The sequence below is a fragment of the Aquarana catesbeiana genome, linkage group LG03 (assembly GCF_042186555.1).
Source record: "Aquarana catesbeiana isolate 2022-GZ linkage group LG03, ASM4218655v1, whole genome shotgun sequence".
NCBI classification, from domain to species: Eukaryota; Metazoa; Chordata; class Amphibia; order Anura; family Ranidae; genus Aquarana; species Aquarana catesbeiana.
This window is the reverse complement of record NC_133326.1, coordinates 567670551-567686447: the sequence shown is the minus strand read 5'-3', so window position 1 is coordinate 567686447 and position 15897 is coordinate 567670551. Positions and strand designations below refer to the sequence as shown.

The following is a 15897-nucleotide window of genomic DNA, read 5'->3' as shown; positions in this document are numbered from 1 at the left end:
CCCCCGCTCATCTGGCCCAACACTGAACCCCCCCCGCTCATCTGGCCCAACACTGAACCCCCCCCCGCTCATCTGGCCCAACACTGAACCCCCCCCCCGCTCATCTGGCCCAACACTGAACCCCCCCCCGGTCATCCGGCCCAACACTGAACCCCTCTGCTCATCTGGCCCAACACTGAACCCCCCCGCTCATCTGGATCAACACTGAACCCCCCCTGCTCATCTGGATCAACACTGAACCCCCCCCTCTCATCTGGATCAACACTGAAACCCCCCCTCTCATCTGGATCAACACTGAAACCCCCCCCCTCTCATCTGGCCCAAAACTGAACCCCCCCCCCGCTCATCTGGCCCAAAACTGAACCCCCCCCTGCTCATCTGGCCCAAAACTGAACCCCCCCCTGCTCATCTGGCCCAAAACTGAACCCCCCCCCTGCTCATCTGGCCCAAAACTGAACCCCCCCCCCTGCTCATCTGGCCCAAAACTGACCCCCCCCCTGCTCATCTGGCCCAAAACTGAACCCCCCCCCCTGCTCATCTGGCCCAACACTGAACCCCCCCCCTGCTCATCTGGCCCAACACTGAACCCCCCCCCCCTGCTCATCTGGCCCAACACTGAACCCCCCCCCCTGCTCATCTGGCCCAACACTGAACCCCCCCCCCTGCTCATCTGGCCCAACACTGAACCCCCCCCTGCTCATCTGCCCAACACTGAACCCCCCCCTGCTCATCTGGCCCAACACTGAACCCCCCCTGCTCATCTGGCCCAACACTGAACCCCCCCCTGCTCATCTGGCCCAACACTGAACCCCCCCCTGCTCATCTGGCCCAACACTGAACCCCCCCCTGCTCATCTGGCCCAACACTAAACCCCCCCCTGCTCATCTGGCCCAACACTAAACCCCCCCTGCTCATCTGGCCCAACATTGAACCCCCCCCCTGCTCATCTCTTCAACCATTGTACCTCCCTGCACATCTGCTTCACCACTGCACCCTCTTCTCATCCATGATATGCGTGATATTGCAGAAAGATAGAGATGGGACACATCTACCTGTCCTGGCACACTCATCCTGCTGATCCACCTCTCCCATCCAGCCCACATGCTTGTATGTGATGTATGCGATGTAACATACAAGCATCTGGAATGGGTGCGCAATGATAAGCTCGGGTCAGGGGCATTTTGTGAAAGCAGTGGGCCGGTGTGTAGGATCATAAGTTGGGCCCGCGCAGCTGAGAAAAAGTGGTTTGGTGGGATTTTCATTGTGCCGAATACTGGCTGTGGCTTAAAGGGACACAGAGTGCAGAGGTTCAGTAGTAAGTGACACAAAGGTTCAGGAATAATTTCAACAAAGTTCCCAAAAGCTCAAAAGTAATTCCACAAACTGTCACCTGATTGTGGTTTTCTCAATTACAGTGAAATCCCTTCTTTCTGAGATTGGTAGTGGCAACCAAGTGAGTCATCTTCCTCCAGATGGTGGACTGGGCTAGCAGGACTGTGACTGGCTTTAGCAGTGGCCAAGACAGTCCTCCTCCTGGAAACAGGGACCAGCCCCCATAGCAGAACTGCACCCAATCTCTTCCCCATCACAAAAGCTGACGATCGCAGCTACAGCAAAGTTAGAGAACTAAACAACGTTTCCCATCTTTTACAACGTGTGGGGGCACAGTGCCTCCCCCCTCAGTGCAGGTGCGGTGTGGGGAATTCTGAAATTGAAATGCATTAGTGTCTCACTGACACTTCCCTGCACTGCTCTGCTGATGGGTAGGGAGTCAAGTGCTGGCAAAAGAGGCTTTGCTTGCCGCTTGCGGCACCAGTGCCAGGGGTTGCCTACCCCTGTGCTGGACACTTCACTGGGTACATGGGATGGTTTACAACCACTTTAAACCTTCCATGGAGAAAATAAAAATGTAGCATCACATCTTGTATTGATACTTGTTTTCAGTCCTCTTTTTCTGCACAGCATAATAAGCGTTTACAGGTTCAGCTCAAGTCATAGTCCTGGGTTTACATCTATGCAGGTTGAGGTTGATGCATTTTCCGGATGTGGTTTTTCTTCACACACCTTTGGTGTGCTTTGCAATTTTGGGAAGTGTCTGTTGTCTTGGGGGAAAAAACAGCAAAAATGCATCAAAAGCACTGCGTTTTTTTTTATGCTTTTTTAAAACGTTTCCATTGAAGTCTATGGAACCAAAACCGCAACCTGCTGCAGGAAAAAAGTCCTGTAAAAGTCCTTTTCAAAAAAATGCATCAGGGGAAAACACACAGCTGTGAACCAGGTGGTGACTACATTGCCCTGCAGGGTCTTCCAGGATGCTGATCTTGGCCACCCTCACGTGTGTGTGCGATAACGGTCACAGTCCTAATTCTATCATACGCCACGCTGTTTACTCAGGTGCCATGCAACAAATCAGCTCTAAATCCCCATTAACACGTGCATGAAGCAGTTATGTGGTTTTTTTATTTGTTTGTTTTTTGCGTGTTTGCTTCACAACAGTATAGCATGACAAATGAGCCTACAAAAGTAGCTTCTCAAATTGTTTTTTTTTTTTGGCAGTGAGCCTTGCACGTTTTGTCATACATCCACTAACCGTATTTGGGGCATCATTAAAAAGGACACTCCTGCTGCTATCAATCTATCCAATGAGGACAGAGACAGCGTCTGGACTCGTACTCGTCACTGGACGATCAGGTTCAGGTAAGAAAGGGGGGCAGCTGTAGCACAGAAGGTTTTTCACCTTAATGCATAGAACGCATTAAGGTGAAAAACCCTGAACTTTACACAACTCCTTTAGGAAATAAATGGCACCCCAAGCACAATGCATGTTTTTGCGCATTTCTGGAACATGCAGGTGTGAACAGGGCTAGGCCACCTCATTTCCACTAGGCGTAGCAGGAATGCACATTCGTAGAAGCCTTTTTGTGTGTGTTTTTCATGCAACACACATATGGCAGTTCATTTACTTGAATGTGCTGCCCTATGCGTGCCAAAGAACCTTCCACAACTTTTCAGGCAATGAGCTTCGCCCAGCAAAATGTACATCTGCAAACTGCATTTGGGGTGCCATTAAAACGGTGTTCCAGCCGTCGGGTGCAGGCGCCGCTAAACCAACTAAGGGAAACCGGTAGTGGAGCCTTGCAGCTTCACTGACGGTTTCCGACTGCGCATGCATGAGTCCTGCAGTGCTTTGTGAATGGCCAGCTTGTCTTTGGGGACACATGTCCCAGAAGACAACGGGGGGGCTCGCCGCAGAAGAGAATGTGACTTCCTCGGCCATGGCCCGGCTGGATCAGAAGTACTTTTTTTTGTTGTTTATAACTATCTAAAAACGAGGGGTGGAGAGGTGGTCTTTTGTTCAAGACCACCTCTCAAAATTGGGTGGAACTCCGCTTTAAGAATTAATGGCACCGAAAGCACAACACATGTTTGTAGCACGTTCCCAGAACACACAGGTGTGAATTGGGCCGAAAGGTGCTTCACGTCTATGTGGTGCATTTTGATGCATTGCATTTTACATGTGTCTAAGGCTTGCTACTTTCTTTTAACACATTGCACAGGTGTGCACGCTCCACGGCTGGACGTTAGGGAGCAGCGCAGCAGAGAGGATCTGTTCAGCACTGCTGTGTGGTACATACAGTGGTGCAATCTGGTGCCAATCATTCTCAATGTCATTGCAACACACCTTCCTTAGCGCACTTGGTTTTGTAGCACAGAATTGCCACCCGCACACTTCAGTCTGTGGTGGTACATCGGGTAAAAGCAACACACCTTCCTTGAACACACCACAGCTGTGCTGGTATGAAAGGAACTTTTATCTCTTCTTGCAAGACTTTCCCTTTCCACAGCAGCTATAGATTCATTATAAATATGGATAAATCAATGACATAACCCCCCTCTACCAACCCAAAAACAAAGTAGGTGCCACGCCTGTCCCTATAAAGATGAATATACCCTTAGGGGTGACAACAGGAGCTACAGAACAGGAAGGGGCCATTTTCTTACCCGGTGACCTCTCTACAGCGCCATGCAGCCTGTCCGACCCGGAAGCAGTCGCAGGATCTCCGGGGTTATGGCAGTGCACGTGGCGCATGCGCAGTGAGCTCCGGCTGTCAATTAGCGGCCCGCCCACTGCAAAGCGTGCCTGCAGAGCGGCGGGGGTTGCCAGGCAATGCAGTTCCCGCCCACACTGCGTTTCGTGACGTCAGGGTGCGAAAAAAGCAGGAGGAGATGGAAGGTTGTGCTGTGACATAGTGTATAATGGTGAGAGGGAGAACCTGGAGTCCTGGATGATAAAGGGATGTGGGATGTGGAATACATTGTTCCTTGCTAAATCTAAGAAACATGTTTTCTGTTTGACAAATGACTCTGATTTCTAATAGATGATAAGATCTCTGACAAGTTGTCTGTACACCATACAATCTAATTCTACGTTCTCCGTTAGCATTACCAAAATCATACCTCACAACTTTTTGAGATGGGAATGAGGGACACCTATCAGCAAAAGTTTTCAGGCATAGGACACACCCCTGCCACTCCCCATTAAAGGAGAATTGTACAAAGAAAAAACAAGATTGGTTAAACTCACAAGTGCTTTTTTACCACTACTATTCCTTTATATTGGCTTTTGGAATTTACAAATGCAGCAATTTAGAAATCAGATGAAAGGTTTAGTGCTGGAAAACACTTTTTGATACTTAAAAAGTGCATTTTATATAAATCTATATAGATAAGACACAAGTGAGGAGGAATGAGGGACAGAGGGACATTGCTCCAAATCAGGGACAGTCCCTCGAAATCAGGGACAGTTGGGAGCTATGCCAAAACAATGTTCTATGAGGACAAGCCTAAACAATCCATTCAATTTGTATCAAGGCAGGCCGACCCCTGTGCTACATAGCTAATGGAGATCGTTTACAGTGGGGGTCTCCAAACTTTCTAGGCTAAACGACAGTTTACTGTACTTCAGTGCCCGATCTATGGTGTCAGTGGAAGGAATAATGTCCCATCTATGGTGTCAGTGGAAGGAGAAGTGTCCCATCTATGGTGTCAGTGGAAGGAGAAGTGTCCCATCTATGGTGTCAGTGGAAGGAGAAGTGTCCCATCTATGGTGTCAGTGGAAGGAATAGTGTCCCATCTATGGTGTCAGTGGAAGGAGAAGTGTCCCATCTGTGGTGTCAGTGGAAGGAATAGTGTCCCATCTGTGGTGTCAGTGGAAGGAATAGTGTCCCATCTGTGGTGTCAGTGGAAGGAATAGTGTCCCATCTGTGGTGTCAGTGGAAGGAATAGCGTCCCATCTGTGGTGTCAGTGGAAGGAATAGCGTCCCATCTGTGGTGTCAGTGGAAGGAATAGTGTCTCATCTGTGGTGTCAGTGGAAGGAATAGTGTCCCATCTGTGGTGTCAGTGGAAGGAATAGCGTCCCATCTGTGGTGTCAGTGGAAGGAATAGCGTCCCATCTGTGGTGTCAGTGGAAGGAATAGAGTCCCATCTGTGGTGTCAGTGGAAGGAATAGCGTCCCATCTGTGGTGTCAGTGGAAGGAATAGTGTCTCATCTGTGGTGTCAGTGGAAGGAATAGTGCCCCATTGATGGTGTCAGTGGGAGGAATAGTGTCCCATCTGTGGTGTCAGTGGAAGGAATAGTGTCCCATCTATGGTGTCAGTGGAAGGAATAGTGTCCCATCTATGGTGTCAGTGGAAGGAATAGTGCCCCATCGTTGGTGCCAGTGGAAGGAATAGTGCCCCATCGTTGGTGCCAGTGGAAGGAATAGTGCCCCATCATTGGTGTCAGTGGAAGGAATAGTGCCCCATCATTGGTGTCAGTGGAAGTAATAGTGCCCCATCATTGGTGTCAGTGGAAGTAATAGTGCCCCATCGTTGGTGTCAGTGGAAGGAATAGTGTCCCATCTATGGTGTCAGTGGAAGGAATAGTGTCCCATCTATGGTGTCAGTGGAAGGAATAGTGCCCCATTGATGGTGTTAGTGGGATAGTGGGAGGAATAATGTCCCATTTATGGTGTCAGTGGGAGGAATCGTGCCCCATTGTTGGTATCAGTGGGAATAGTGCCTTAAAGGGGTTGTAAAGGTAAGTTAAGGAAAAAAAAAAAAAACAACATACATATCTATACTTACCTACTCTGTGTAATGGAATCGCATTTTTGGGTCCCCCGCCGGCGCTCCTGGACCCTGCCCTCTGTCCAGTGCCCCCACGGGGCACTCTTGTGTGCTTGCACCCGAGTCCCACTGCTGCGTCCATTGACAGACAGCGGGACTCAGCCCCGCCCCTGCTTACTCGTCACTGGCTGTGATTGACAGTAATGGGAGCCAATGGCTCCCGGTGCCCCATTAAAGCCAGCTAGTCCCGGAAGTGGGATGAGAAAAGATCTGCAGACGTGCACGGTGCTGGATCGAATGAGGTCTCAGGTAAGCAAAGGGGGGCTGAGGGGGCAATGCTGACACCTAAACATTTTTACCTCAATGCAAGGAAAGTATTAAAGGTAATAAATGTTTAGACATTTCAACCCCTTCAAGGGCCAGATAAAGGCATTCAAAGGGCCACATCCAGCTTGTGGGCCGCAGTTTGGAGACCACTGGTTTAGAGTATGGTCAGCCTTAATTTTTGAGTGTGTACCCCCATTAGAGAGATTTCCCTCCCTTCCTGCTCCTGTGCCACCTGGACACAGAATGGGGGATCTCCAGGACGGGGGGGGGGGGTCACACACACACACACACACCACAATAAAAACCATTGCCAGAAGTTCCAAGTTTTCCTCAGTCTACTAAAGACAACACAGCTCCAACACACATAACGTGCAACGCACTGTAATACATGGCAACTCCCTACTGTGCGTTGTGGTGTACTGCATTGGAATAAATGCTGAATATAAAAAAAAGTCCATTCCTGTGCATTGCAAGCCCATGAGATGCCTTAATGCAATACATGCGACGCATGGCACAGCATGCATTAACGCTCATGTGCTAACCCAAGTGTTAATCCTGCCTCCATCCACTCAAAGGTGGCCCGAAAGGGGGACATGGATTACAAGAGAGATGCTGAGGAAATCGAGGAGGATTGTGGGAAGTGTAATTTGCAAGAGAGACAGCTATACCACAGGTTGGTTGGAAAACTACAATTCCCAAGAGAGAAATGTCAAAGGGGAGGGACTGCAGTACTTTACCTGGGTTGAAGGAGGAATAAGGCTCTTTTTTCTGGGGGGGGACCAGGACTGAGACAGACTATGACCCACCTGAGTGCAGCAAAGACAGTGAGCAAGCAACCTTTATTAGGGAGCAGAGGAAGCAGAGTGATTGCAACCTGGACTGTGGGGAGGCTGCCATGCAGTAAAGATCCGCACACTGAAGAGGCCACTAGAAAGATAGATGGAAGCCCTTTGTGCCTGGCAAGTCTCTGCATATACAGGATTGGTGAATGGCCCTTGGCAAACTATATACTGCATGCAAACAGACAGACTTGCTGTCTCTAAACATTTTACCTTTCCATGCAACAAGTCCTAAAGGGACACTACCCAGAGCACTCCAATGCAAGGTTTTGGACCCCAATGAGTTGGCCAGCAGAATGTTTAGCACATGTGTACTACTGACTGCTGACGGTTGCTGAACTACCTGCCTATAAGTCCCCCCCCCCTCCCTTTGTTAGGCTACCCCCCCCAGTCTAAATTTGTCCGACACCTGCCGCCATCTGACCCGATCCTGTCCACCAAAAACAGATGTATGAGGGATCTATTCCCCATCTGTCTGGCAGGTCGGATCGAAGGGCAGTCATAGAGGAGAGCGGGCTGTGTCCATTGTCAGGTCCTGAGGGGTTAACAGGCAGCTGTGAGACAGTTTAGTCAACTTAAAAGGCTTTATTCAGCAAAAACAGAAAAAATGACATGCTTTGTCTTCATAAGCAGTTCAAAACAGCAAAACAACTCTTCTTGGCCGTATAAGATAGTCCATTTTAAACAACGCTCAGCATCCCAGCCACAGCATATAACATAGTACATTCCCAATTTAGGCAAGCTCACCTAGCAGGATCAAGTCATAGGCAATAGGGGTCCTTCCAGTTTCAAGCTCTTCTCAGCTCTGATAACTCAACAGCCATTCCCCCCAGCCTCTCTGACCAGATGCCTAATAAGCAGGCCTGAAAGGGAAGAACTTACCCAGTTTTATTAACCCTTCCCAGGCTGACTCTTTACATATCCCCCCCCCCCCCCCCGTTCCAGGCCCAGGGCTGGACAATTTATACTACAATAGCCATAGGCCTGGGAAAGGGCATCCTTTTTCCAATGCACGCTTCCAGGTCTATGCCCCCTTCCTACTCTGAATCCACAGCATCTCTAGACCGGATTGCTGCTGTAATCCTATCATAGATATTGTTATCCGGTCCCATAGGCAGTACATTTCCTGGTACTCCTCTGTGAGGAGCGGTTGCACTAATTCAGCTCAGCGGTTTCTGGGCCACCTTTTAAACAATGCCAATTTTTTTCAAACTCAGCCAGGCAGTCCTCAATGTGGTCATCCGGTAGCATCAACGGTGAGAAGTCACCAGCACAGATTCTACCCTCATTACCACTGAGAATAGCGCCGACCTTTTCTACTATCACAGGGTTCCTGTCTCTCCGTGAGACACCTGCTCTCTACAGTAGGCCCAACCACCAGCACTTAATGCCCTGGTTTAGACTCTCTGACACTGGCAGACCATTTGGCAACCCCCCTCTGGGTCCTTGCTAATGATTTATGCCCATGTTTAAGCACTTTATGATTTTTGGCTACCCTGTAGCATAAAGTATGATGCACAGCAACTCTGGGAGAGCGCACATCTTCCCCAGGATGCTGTGGCTCACCATTCAACCGTGTGACTGGTTCCCTGGCAGGGATCAACTAAGAGTCCTTCCTCTGACCACCAAAGAAATCACCTTGGGAGCCCCCAAGATATGACAAGTCAAGCCCAGAGGGAGAACTCTCCGCCTCCAATCCTACAAACACCTCTAGGGGACCTAGGTCAGCTCCAGAAGGTACACACATCTGACACATTTCTTTACTGTTTAATACTGTGTTGCAGGAGGTAAACACTTCACATGGGGGGTTGTCCTTTTTAGGAGAGACCCCTTAACCTTTGAACTTTTGTTCACACAAGTCCCAAAATTGGGGGCAGTCTCGCCCAATTAGCAAATCATGAGGTAACCCCGGCATCACCCCAACTCTCAGTGTAGTAGTTCCTGCTGTTGTGGACAGGGTTACATGGGCCATTGGATAGTCCTTGACAACCCCATGTACAGAGACCACAATCTTTTTCCTGGTTATCAGCTTTCCCCAAAACCTGTCTGATCAGAGCACTCCCCGAAAGCAGAAGTGCTACAACCTCTTGTCCATTAACCCGCACCACACTCTCAAGCGGGCTTAGGTTTTTCCATGGAACCAATGGAAAAAGCAAACATTGAGCCATGTCACATTCCATTGGCTCGTTCCGCCTTGGACACTGGGCCGCCATACGACCCAGTTGTTGGCAGGACCAACAGCGAACCTCACAGGGTGCCCGTTCTCCTGGCCGACTCTCAGGAGTATTTGGCGTTGGGGTGTTCCTGGCAGCAGTGTCAGGTACCCGAGCAGACACCATGCATTCAACAGGTGCCATCTTAGTGATGGAACACACCTCCTTGGAACCGGCCGGCTCTCTGTTAATAGAGGGACTCTCCTGAACACTTTCCACACAACTGTAGCACTCGACAGCAGCAGCCATCTCATCCAGGGACTGAGGCTCGGTGTGAGCCACCCACCGGTGGAGTTCCCTAGGCAGCCCTTGCAGGAAACGGTCCAGTGCGACTCTTTCCACAATCTGAGTGGGTGTCTTTTCCTCAGGTTTTAGCCAGCCTTGGAACAAGTGCATCAGGTGGTACAGCTGTGTACGGGCATGCTTAGCCTTGTCAAAGCACCAGCTATGGACTCAGTTTGCCCTTTAAGAGACAGTCACTCCCAGCCTTGCTAGGATTTCTACTTTCAACAGCTTATAGTCCCATGCTGATTCAGGGGCCAAGTCACAGTATGCCTGTTGGGGGTCTGCGGTCAGGAAAGGAGTCAGTACATCTGCCCAGTCTATCAGCCAGACCTTTCCTTGCTGCAACCTGCTCAAACATCGCTACGTATGCTTCCACATCGTCTGAGGCTATCATCTCATCTTTTGCAGGTCACTCTTGACAGTGGGGTCGCCTTTTATTTCAGCCTGCTGGATCACCGCCTTTTGTAATCCCACTATCTGTTCACTCAGGAAGCGGTTTGTTTCCTGTTGTACAGGGAATGTCTGCACCAGCATCTGCTCCTGCCAGGTCTGTGCTTGTACCAGGGCCTGGTGGGCCTCCTGTCAGAAACCATGAATCAGATCAAGACAGAAGTGCAGTTCAAATCACACTTGTTTAATAATAGTAAAAGGTAAACAGAGAAACGTAGTCAAATCATAGCCAGAGTTCTGTAACCAGAACAGAGAGTCAGACAAGCAAGGACATCAGGGAGCCAGAGATCAGCGTACTTCAGGACAGGCCAGGAAATCAGGAAACTGTAGAATTAGCGCAGTGGAACAGCAAGCAGGATCAGGGACCAGAAGGGACGACAGCCAAATGAGTCTTCAACAGGTGAAGACGTGCGAACGCCCAAACTTTCCGGCAACAAAAGTCCGATGGAGCAAAGTCCGATCGTGTGTACACAAAACCATCAGACTTTTGTACAATCCCATTGCGCTGGTTCTCGGCGACAGGGTACTGTACATCTCATGCTGGCTGCAATAGGAAAAACACATTTTCCTACTGCGATGGGCGCGAGAGGGAATTCCCCTCTGGGGGAATACCAGGCCCTTTGGTCTGGTATGGATTTTAAGGGGAACCACCCACGCTGAAAAAACGGCGTGGGGGTCCCCCCAAAATCCATACCAGACCCTTATCCGAGCACGCAGCCCGGCTAGTCAGGAAAGGGGGTGGGCACGAGCGAGCGCCCCCCCCCCTCCTGAACCGTACCAGGCCGCAAGCCCTCATGCCCTGCGCCCCCCCCAAAGCACCTTGTCCCCATGTTGATGAGGACAAGAGCCTCTTCCCAACAACCCTGGCCGTTGGTTGTCGGGGTCTGCGGGCGAGGGGCTTATCGGAATCCGGGAGCCCCTTTAATAAGGGGGCCCCCAGATCCCGGCCTCCCCACCCTATGTGAATGAGTATGGGGTACATCGTACCTCTACCCATTCACCGAGGGAAAAAAGTGTCAATAAAAAAAAAAACACACTAGACAGGTTTTTAAAGTAATTTATTAGGCAGCTCCGGGGGTCTTCTCCCGACTTCGGGGGTCTTCTCCCAGTGTCCGGTTCTTCTCCGCTCTCTCTGGCGTCTTCTCCCGGCGTCCGGTTCTTCTCCACTCTCTCTGGTGTCTTCTCCCGGTGTCCAGTTCTTCTGCCGGCTCATCCGCTATCTTCTGCCGCTCTTTTGCTAGTGGTGGCCCAGACTTCTGCTTCGTCTTCTTCCCTCTTCTCTTCTTCCGATGTTGACACGACGCTCTCTCCCTCTGTAATGCTGTGTGAGTGGTCCGCAATGACTTATGACAATGACGCAAAAGAGCCGCAGAAGATAGCGGAGGAGCCGGCAGAAGAACCAGACACCGGGAGAAGAGGCCAGAGAGAGTGGAGAAGAACTGGACACCGGGAGAAGACGCCGGAGAGAACGGAGAAGAACCGGACACCGGGAGAAGACGCCAGAAAGACCCCCGAAGTCTGAAGAAGACCCCCGAAGTTGGAAGAAGACCCCGGAGCTGCCTAATAGAATTACTTTAAAAACCTGTGTAGTGTGTTTTTTTTATTGACACTTTTTTCCCTAGGTGAATGGTTAGGGGTACGATGTACCCCATACTCATTCACATAGGGTGGGGGGGCCGGGATCTGGGGGCCCCCTTATTAAAGGGGGCTCCCGGATTCCGATAAGCCCCTCGCCTGCAGACTCCGACAACCAACGGCCAGGGTTGTCGGAAAGAGGCCCTTGTCCTCATCAACATGGGGACAAGGTGCTTTGGGGTGGGGGGGGCCGCAGGGCGCCCCTCCCCCAAAGCACCCACACCCCCATGTTGAGGGCATGCAGCCTGATACGGCTCAGGAAGGGGGGGGGCGCTCGCTCGTCCCCACCCCCTTTCCTGACCGGCCGGGCTGCGTGCTTGGATAAGGGTCTGGTATGGATTTTGGGGGGTACCCCATGCAGTTTTTTTCGGCGTAGGGGTTCCCCTTAAAATCCATACCAGACCTAAGGGCCTGGTATGCTCCTGGATAGAACCCATGCCGGTTTTTAATTTAAAATTTGGCGTGGAGTTCCCCCTCAAGATTCATACCAAATAGTGCCTGGCCAAGTCGGATCCCCGCACCAGTGTGAACCCGGCTCGCAAGGTGTCAATCTCGCCGATAAAAGCGGCGAGATTGACACAATATCAGACAACAATACAGAAGTTGACCAAAGGGTGGTGGTAAAGAGCTGAAAAACCACGTGATTTGTTGAAAGTTGGCTGAAAAAGTTCTGCCATGTGTATGCAATATAAACTTATGGCCAACGCCGTTTGTACAAAAATCCATGGGAAAATTTGTACAAAGTCCTATCGTGTGTATGAGGCTTTAGACTGAGGTGGAATATTACGTATTTATTATTTGCAGCTTGTTAATTATATCAGTTAATTACTACAATACCACTGCTTGCTGATGTTTGATTGTTAACTCCCGTGTTATAATCTTTGATGGTGAACCAACTCAGAATACCCTTTCCTTGCTGATATCCAATTGAGAATCTGTGGCAAGACTTGAAAATTGCTGTTCACAGACGCTCTCCATCCAATCTGACAGAGCTTGAGCTATTTTGCAAAGAAGAATGGGCAAAAATTTCACTCTCTAGATGCACAAAGCTGGTAGAGACATCCTCAAAAAGACTTGCAGCTGTAATTGCAGCTAAAGGTGGTTCTGCAAAGTATTGACTCAGGAGGGCTGAATACAAATGCACACCACACTTTTCACATATTTATTTGTAAAAAAATGTGAAAACCATTTATCATTTTCCTTCCACTTCACAATTATGTGCCACTTTGTGTTGGTCTATCACATAAAATTCCAATAATATACATTTACATTTTTGGTTGAAACATGACAAATTGTGAAAAATTTCAAGGGGTGTGAATACTTTTTCAAGGCCATGTACATTTTTCCTGGATTTGTGCATTAATGCTGAACTCCGGTGAATTGTCAAAACTACCTATGCAGTGCAGTTCCCCCTCGCTGCAAAGGTATAAGGATAAGTTCACTTTAAAAAAAAAAAAAAAAAAAACAAATGTACATATTTCTGCAGAAAAAAAGGGTGCATTTTTTATTTGTTTATGCAGGAGCCTGGAAAGCATTGCACCCTGATCAATGGATCAGGGTTACAATGTCTTGCTTCTGCAGACAAGCCCTGCAGCTTTCAGCTCATACCTCCAATACGGGTTGTCTGTGTACAAGCTGCAGGGCTTGTGAATGAACTATGAGAGTGCTCATCACAATCTGTTCAGAACTACAAGGCCTCAGCTGTGGTGGCTGACAGTAGTGATCTATTCATTCACAGTAACTGAATGAATGATGCGGCCGTTTGGGCGGAGTCCTGTATGGCCACTCTGTTTTTGAATTGTGACAGAAGATCCCCTGCCCGCTGTCACACAGAGGTTGGGACTGGGGGGAGAGGTGGCAGGAGCTGAAACATGTTACATGTTCCATTCTAAATATAGAACAGGAATGACATGGGTTCCAAAAGGACACTAGCTCTGGTGACAACCAGGGATGGATTTTTCTCACTTCCTGTTTTGGCTGTGGGACAGGAAATGAAGGAAAATCTCCCCAATGGGACACAAATTGGAAATAAATAAATAAATAAATAAAACTTGCAGGGGTTATAACCCTCCCATACTCTATCCAAAATGAAAAACGTTTTGCCTTTAGTTCTACATTAAACTTTAAAGTGGTTGTAAACCCCAGATATGAAATATGAGCAAAGCACATCCTTCTATACTGTTTAATTCAGGAGTCTCAAACTGGTGGCCCTCCAGCTGTTGCAGAACTAAAAGTCCCATGAGGCATTGCAATACTGACAGTTACAAGCATGACTCCCACAGGCAGAGGCATAATGGGACTTGTAGTTCCGCAACAGCTGGAGGTCTGCCAGTTTGAGATCCCTGGTGTAAATAAACAGAAAAACACCTTTATATAAAATTGTTTATACAAAGTGTAAATAAATAAATAGAGTGGTTGTTGTAACGCCTAGTGTGTTTCCACAGTGAAGTGACCAGGTATTGTAAATGGAGTTGCGCAACCTATAAAATGTCAATCCCTTTACAATGATGTAGCAAGGTCCCGGACCTCCAAAGGCCTAATGGTGACCTCCAGAGTCAGGGATAGCCAACATCCATCTTTGTAGCGTGGGTTATAAGGCATGGTGGGTGTGATGCAAGATGGAGTGATTGGCGCCAGACACTTTTTGAATGCAAAAGAGATTTATTGTCTCTAATGCCCCATACACACGGTCGGATTTTCCGATGGAAAATGTGTGATAGGACCTTGTTGTCGGAAATTCTAACCGTGTGTGGGCTCCATCACACATTTTCCATCGGAAAATCCGACCGTGTGGATGAATCCGTTGTCGGAAATTCCGATCGTGTGTACACAAATCCGACGCACAAAGTGCCACGCATTCTCAGAATAAATTAAGAAACGAAAGCTATTGGCTACTGCCCCGTTTATAGTCCCGACGTACGTGTTTTACGTCACTGCGTTCAGAATGATCGGATTTTCCAACAACTTTGTGTGACCATGTGTATGCAAGACAAGTTTGAGCCAACATCCATCGGAAAAAATCCATGGATTTTGTTGTCAGAATGTCCGATCAATGTCCGACCGTGTGTACAGGGCATTAGACCCCTTTCACACTGGAGGTGTTTTTCAGGCGCTTCAGCAATAAAAAAAGTGCCTGTAAAGCACCAGGAAAATTCCTCATCTGCAGTCCCAGTGTGGAAGCCCGAGTGCTTGCACACTGGGGCGCTTTGCTGGCAGGACTTCAGAAAATGTCCTGCAAGCAGCATCTTTGGGACGCTTTAGGAGCAGTGTAAATACCGCTATTAAAAAGGCCCTGCTCTTAGAAATCAATGGGCAGCGCCACCGAAGCGCCTGCAAAGCCTGCGCCTGCGGCCAGTTTTGACCCTTTATTCGGCTGCTAGCGGCGTAAAAGCGACTCTAAAACGACGGTAAAACGCTGCTAAAACTAGCGTCGCTTTACCGCTAACGTGGCTGTGCTGTCAATGTAAAAGGGCTTCTAACAAAATTGTGGGAGAGAGGATTAGGGCCAGAACACACTTAAGTAGATGCAATATAAATTTATACAGTGGAAGGCTTCCAGCTGGATACCACTTCTGTATAGGTAGGACCGCTGTCTCCTAGGGCAACAAATCTTGTAACAGTCACTAACAGTAGCTAACGTGCTGGGTCCCTAGCTTGGTACTCAATGCTCCTCAAGCGTCACCCCTGCTGTGCTGCTGGGTCCCTGGCTTGGTACTCGATGCTCCTCAAGCGTCACCCCTGCTGTACTGCTGGGTCCCTGGCTTGGTACTCGATGATCTTAAGCGTCACACCTGCTGTCCTGCTGGGTCCCTGGTTTGACATCTGCTGAAGCTTCCTCCTTCACTGTTCCTGGCTGGTGAGAAAACTGCTCTGGTACTGGCTCCAGCTTACTCACTGTAGTCTCCGGTAACAAGGTGGATGGTCCCTTAGTGGCGACAGCTTCCCCTCTGCCTCTGACCACAACTGGTTCCCCGCTTGGCTGAACCTTCACAACTCGTTTGGACTCCAATCCTGCAGTCCCAACCCTACGCTGCTTCTC

The 15897-nt window shown here is 49.2% G+C and overlaps 1 protein-coding gene across 3 annotated transcripts in view; it reads right to left on the bottom strand.

Moving 5' to 3' along the window:
* The window catches only part of MRPS33 (mitochondrial ribosomal protein S33), a 23880-nt gene extending 19731 nt beyond the window's left edge, over nt 1-4149 (bottom strand). For all 3 annotated transcript variants that reach the window (XM_073621835.1, XM_073621834.1, XM_073621833.1), the window contains exon 1: nt 4003-4149. In XM_073621835.1, coding sequence (XP_073477936.1) covers nt 4003-4090 — 88 coding nt within the window. In that variant the 5' untranslated portion in view covers nt 4091-4149. The remainder of the gene's footprint in view (nt 1-4002) is intronic.
* Between the last annotated feature and the right edge of the window lie 11748 nt (nt 4150-15897).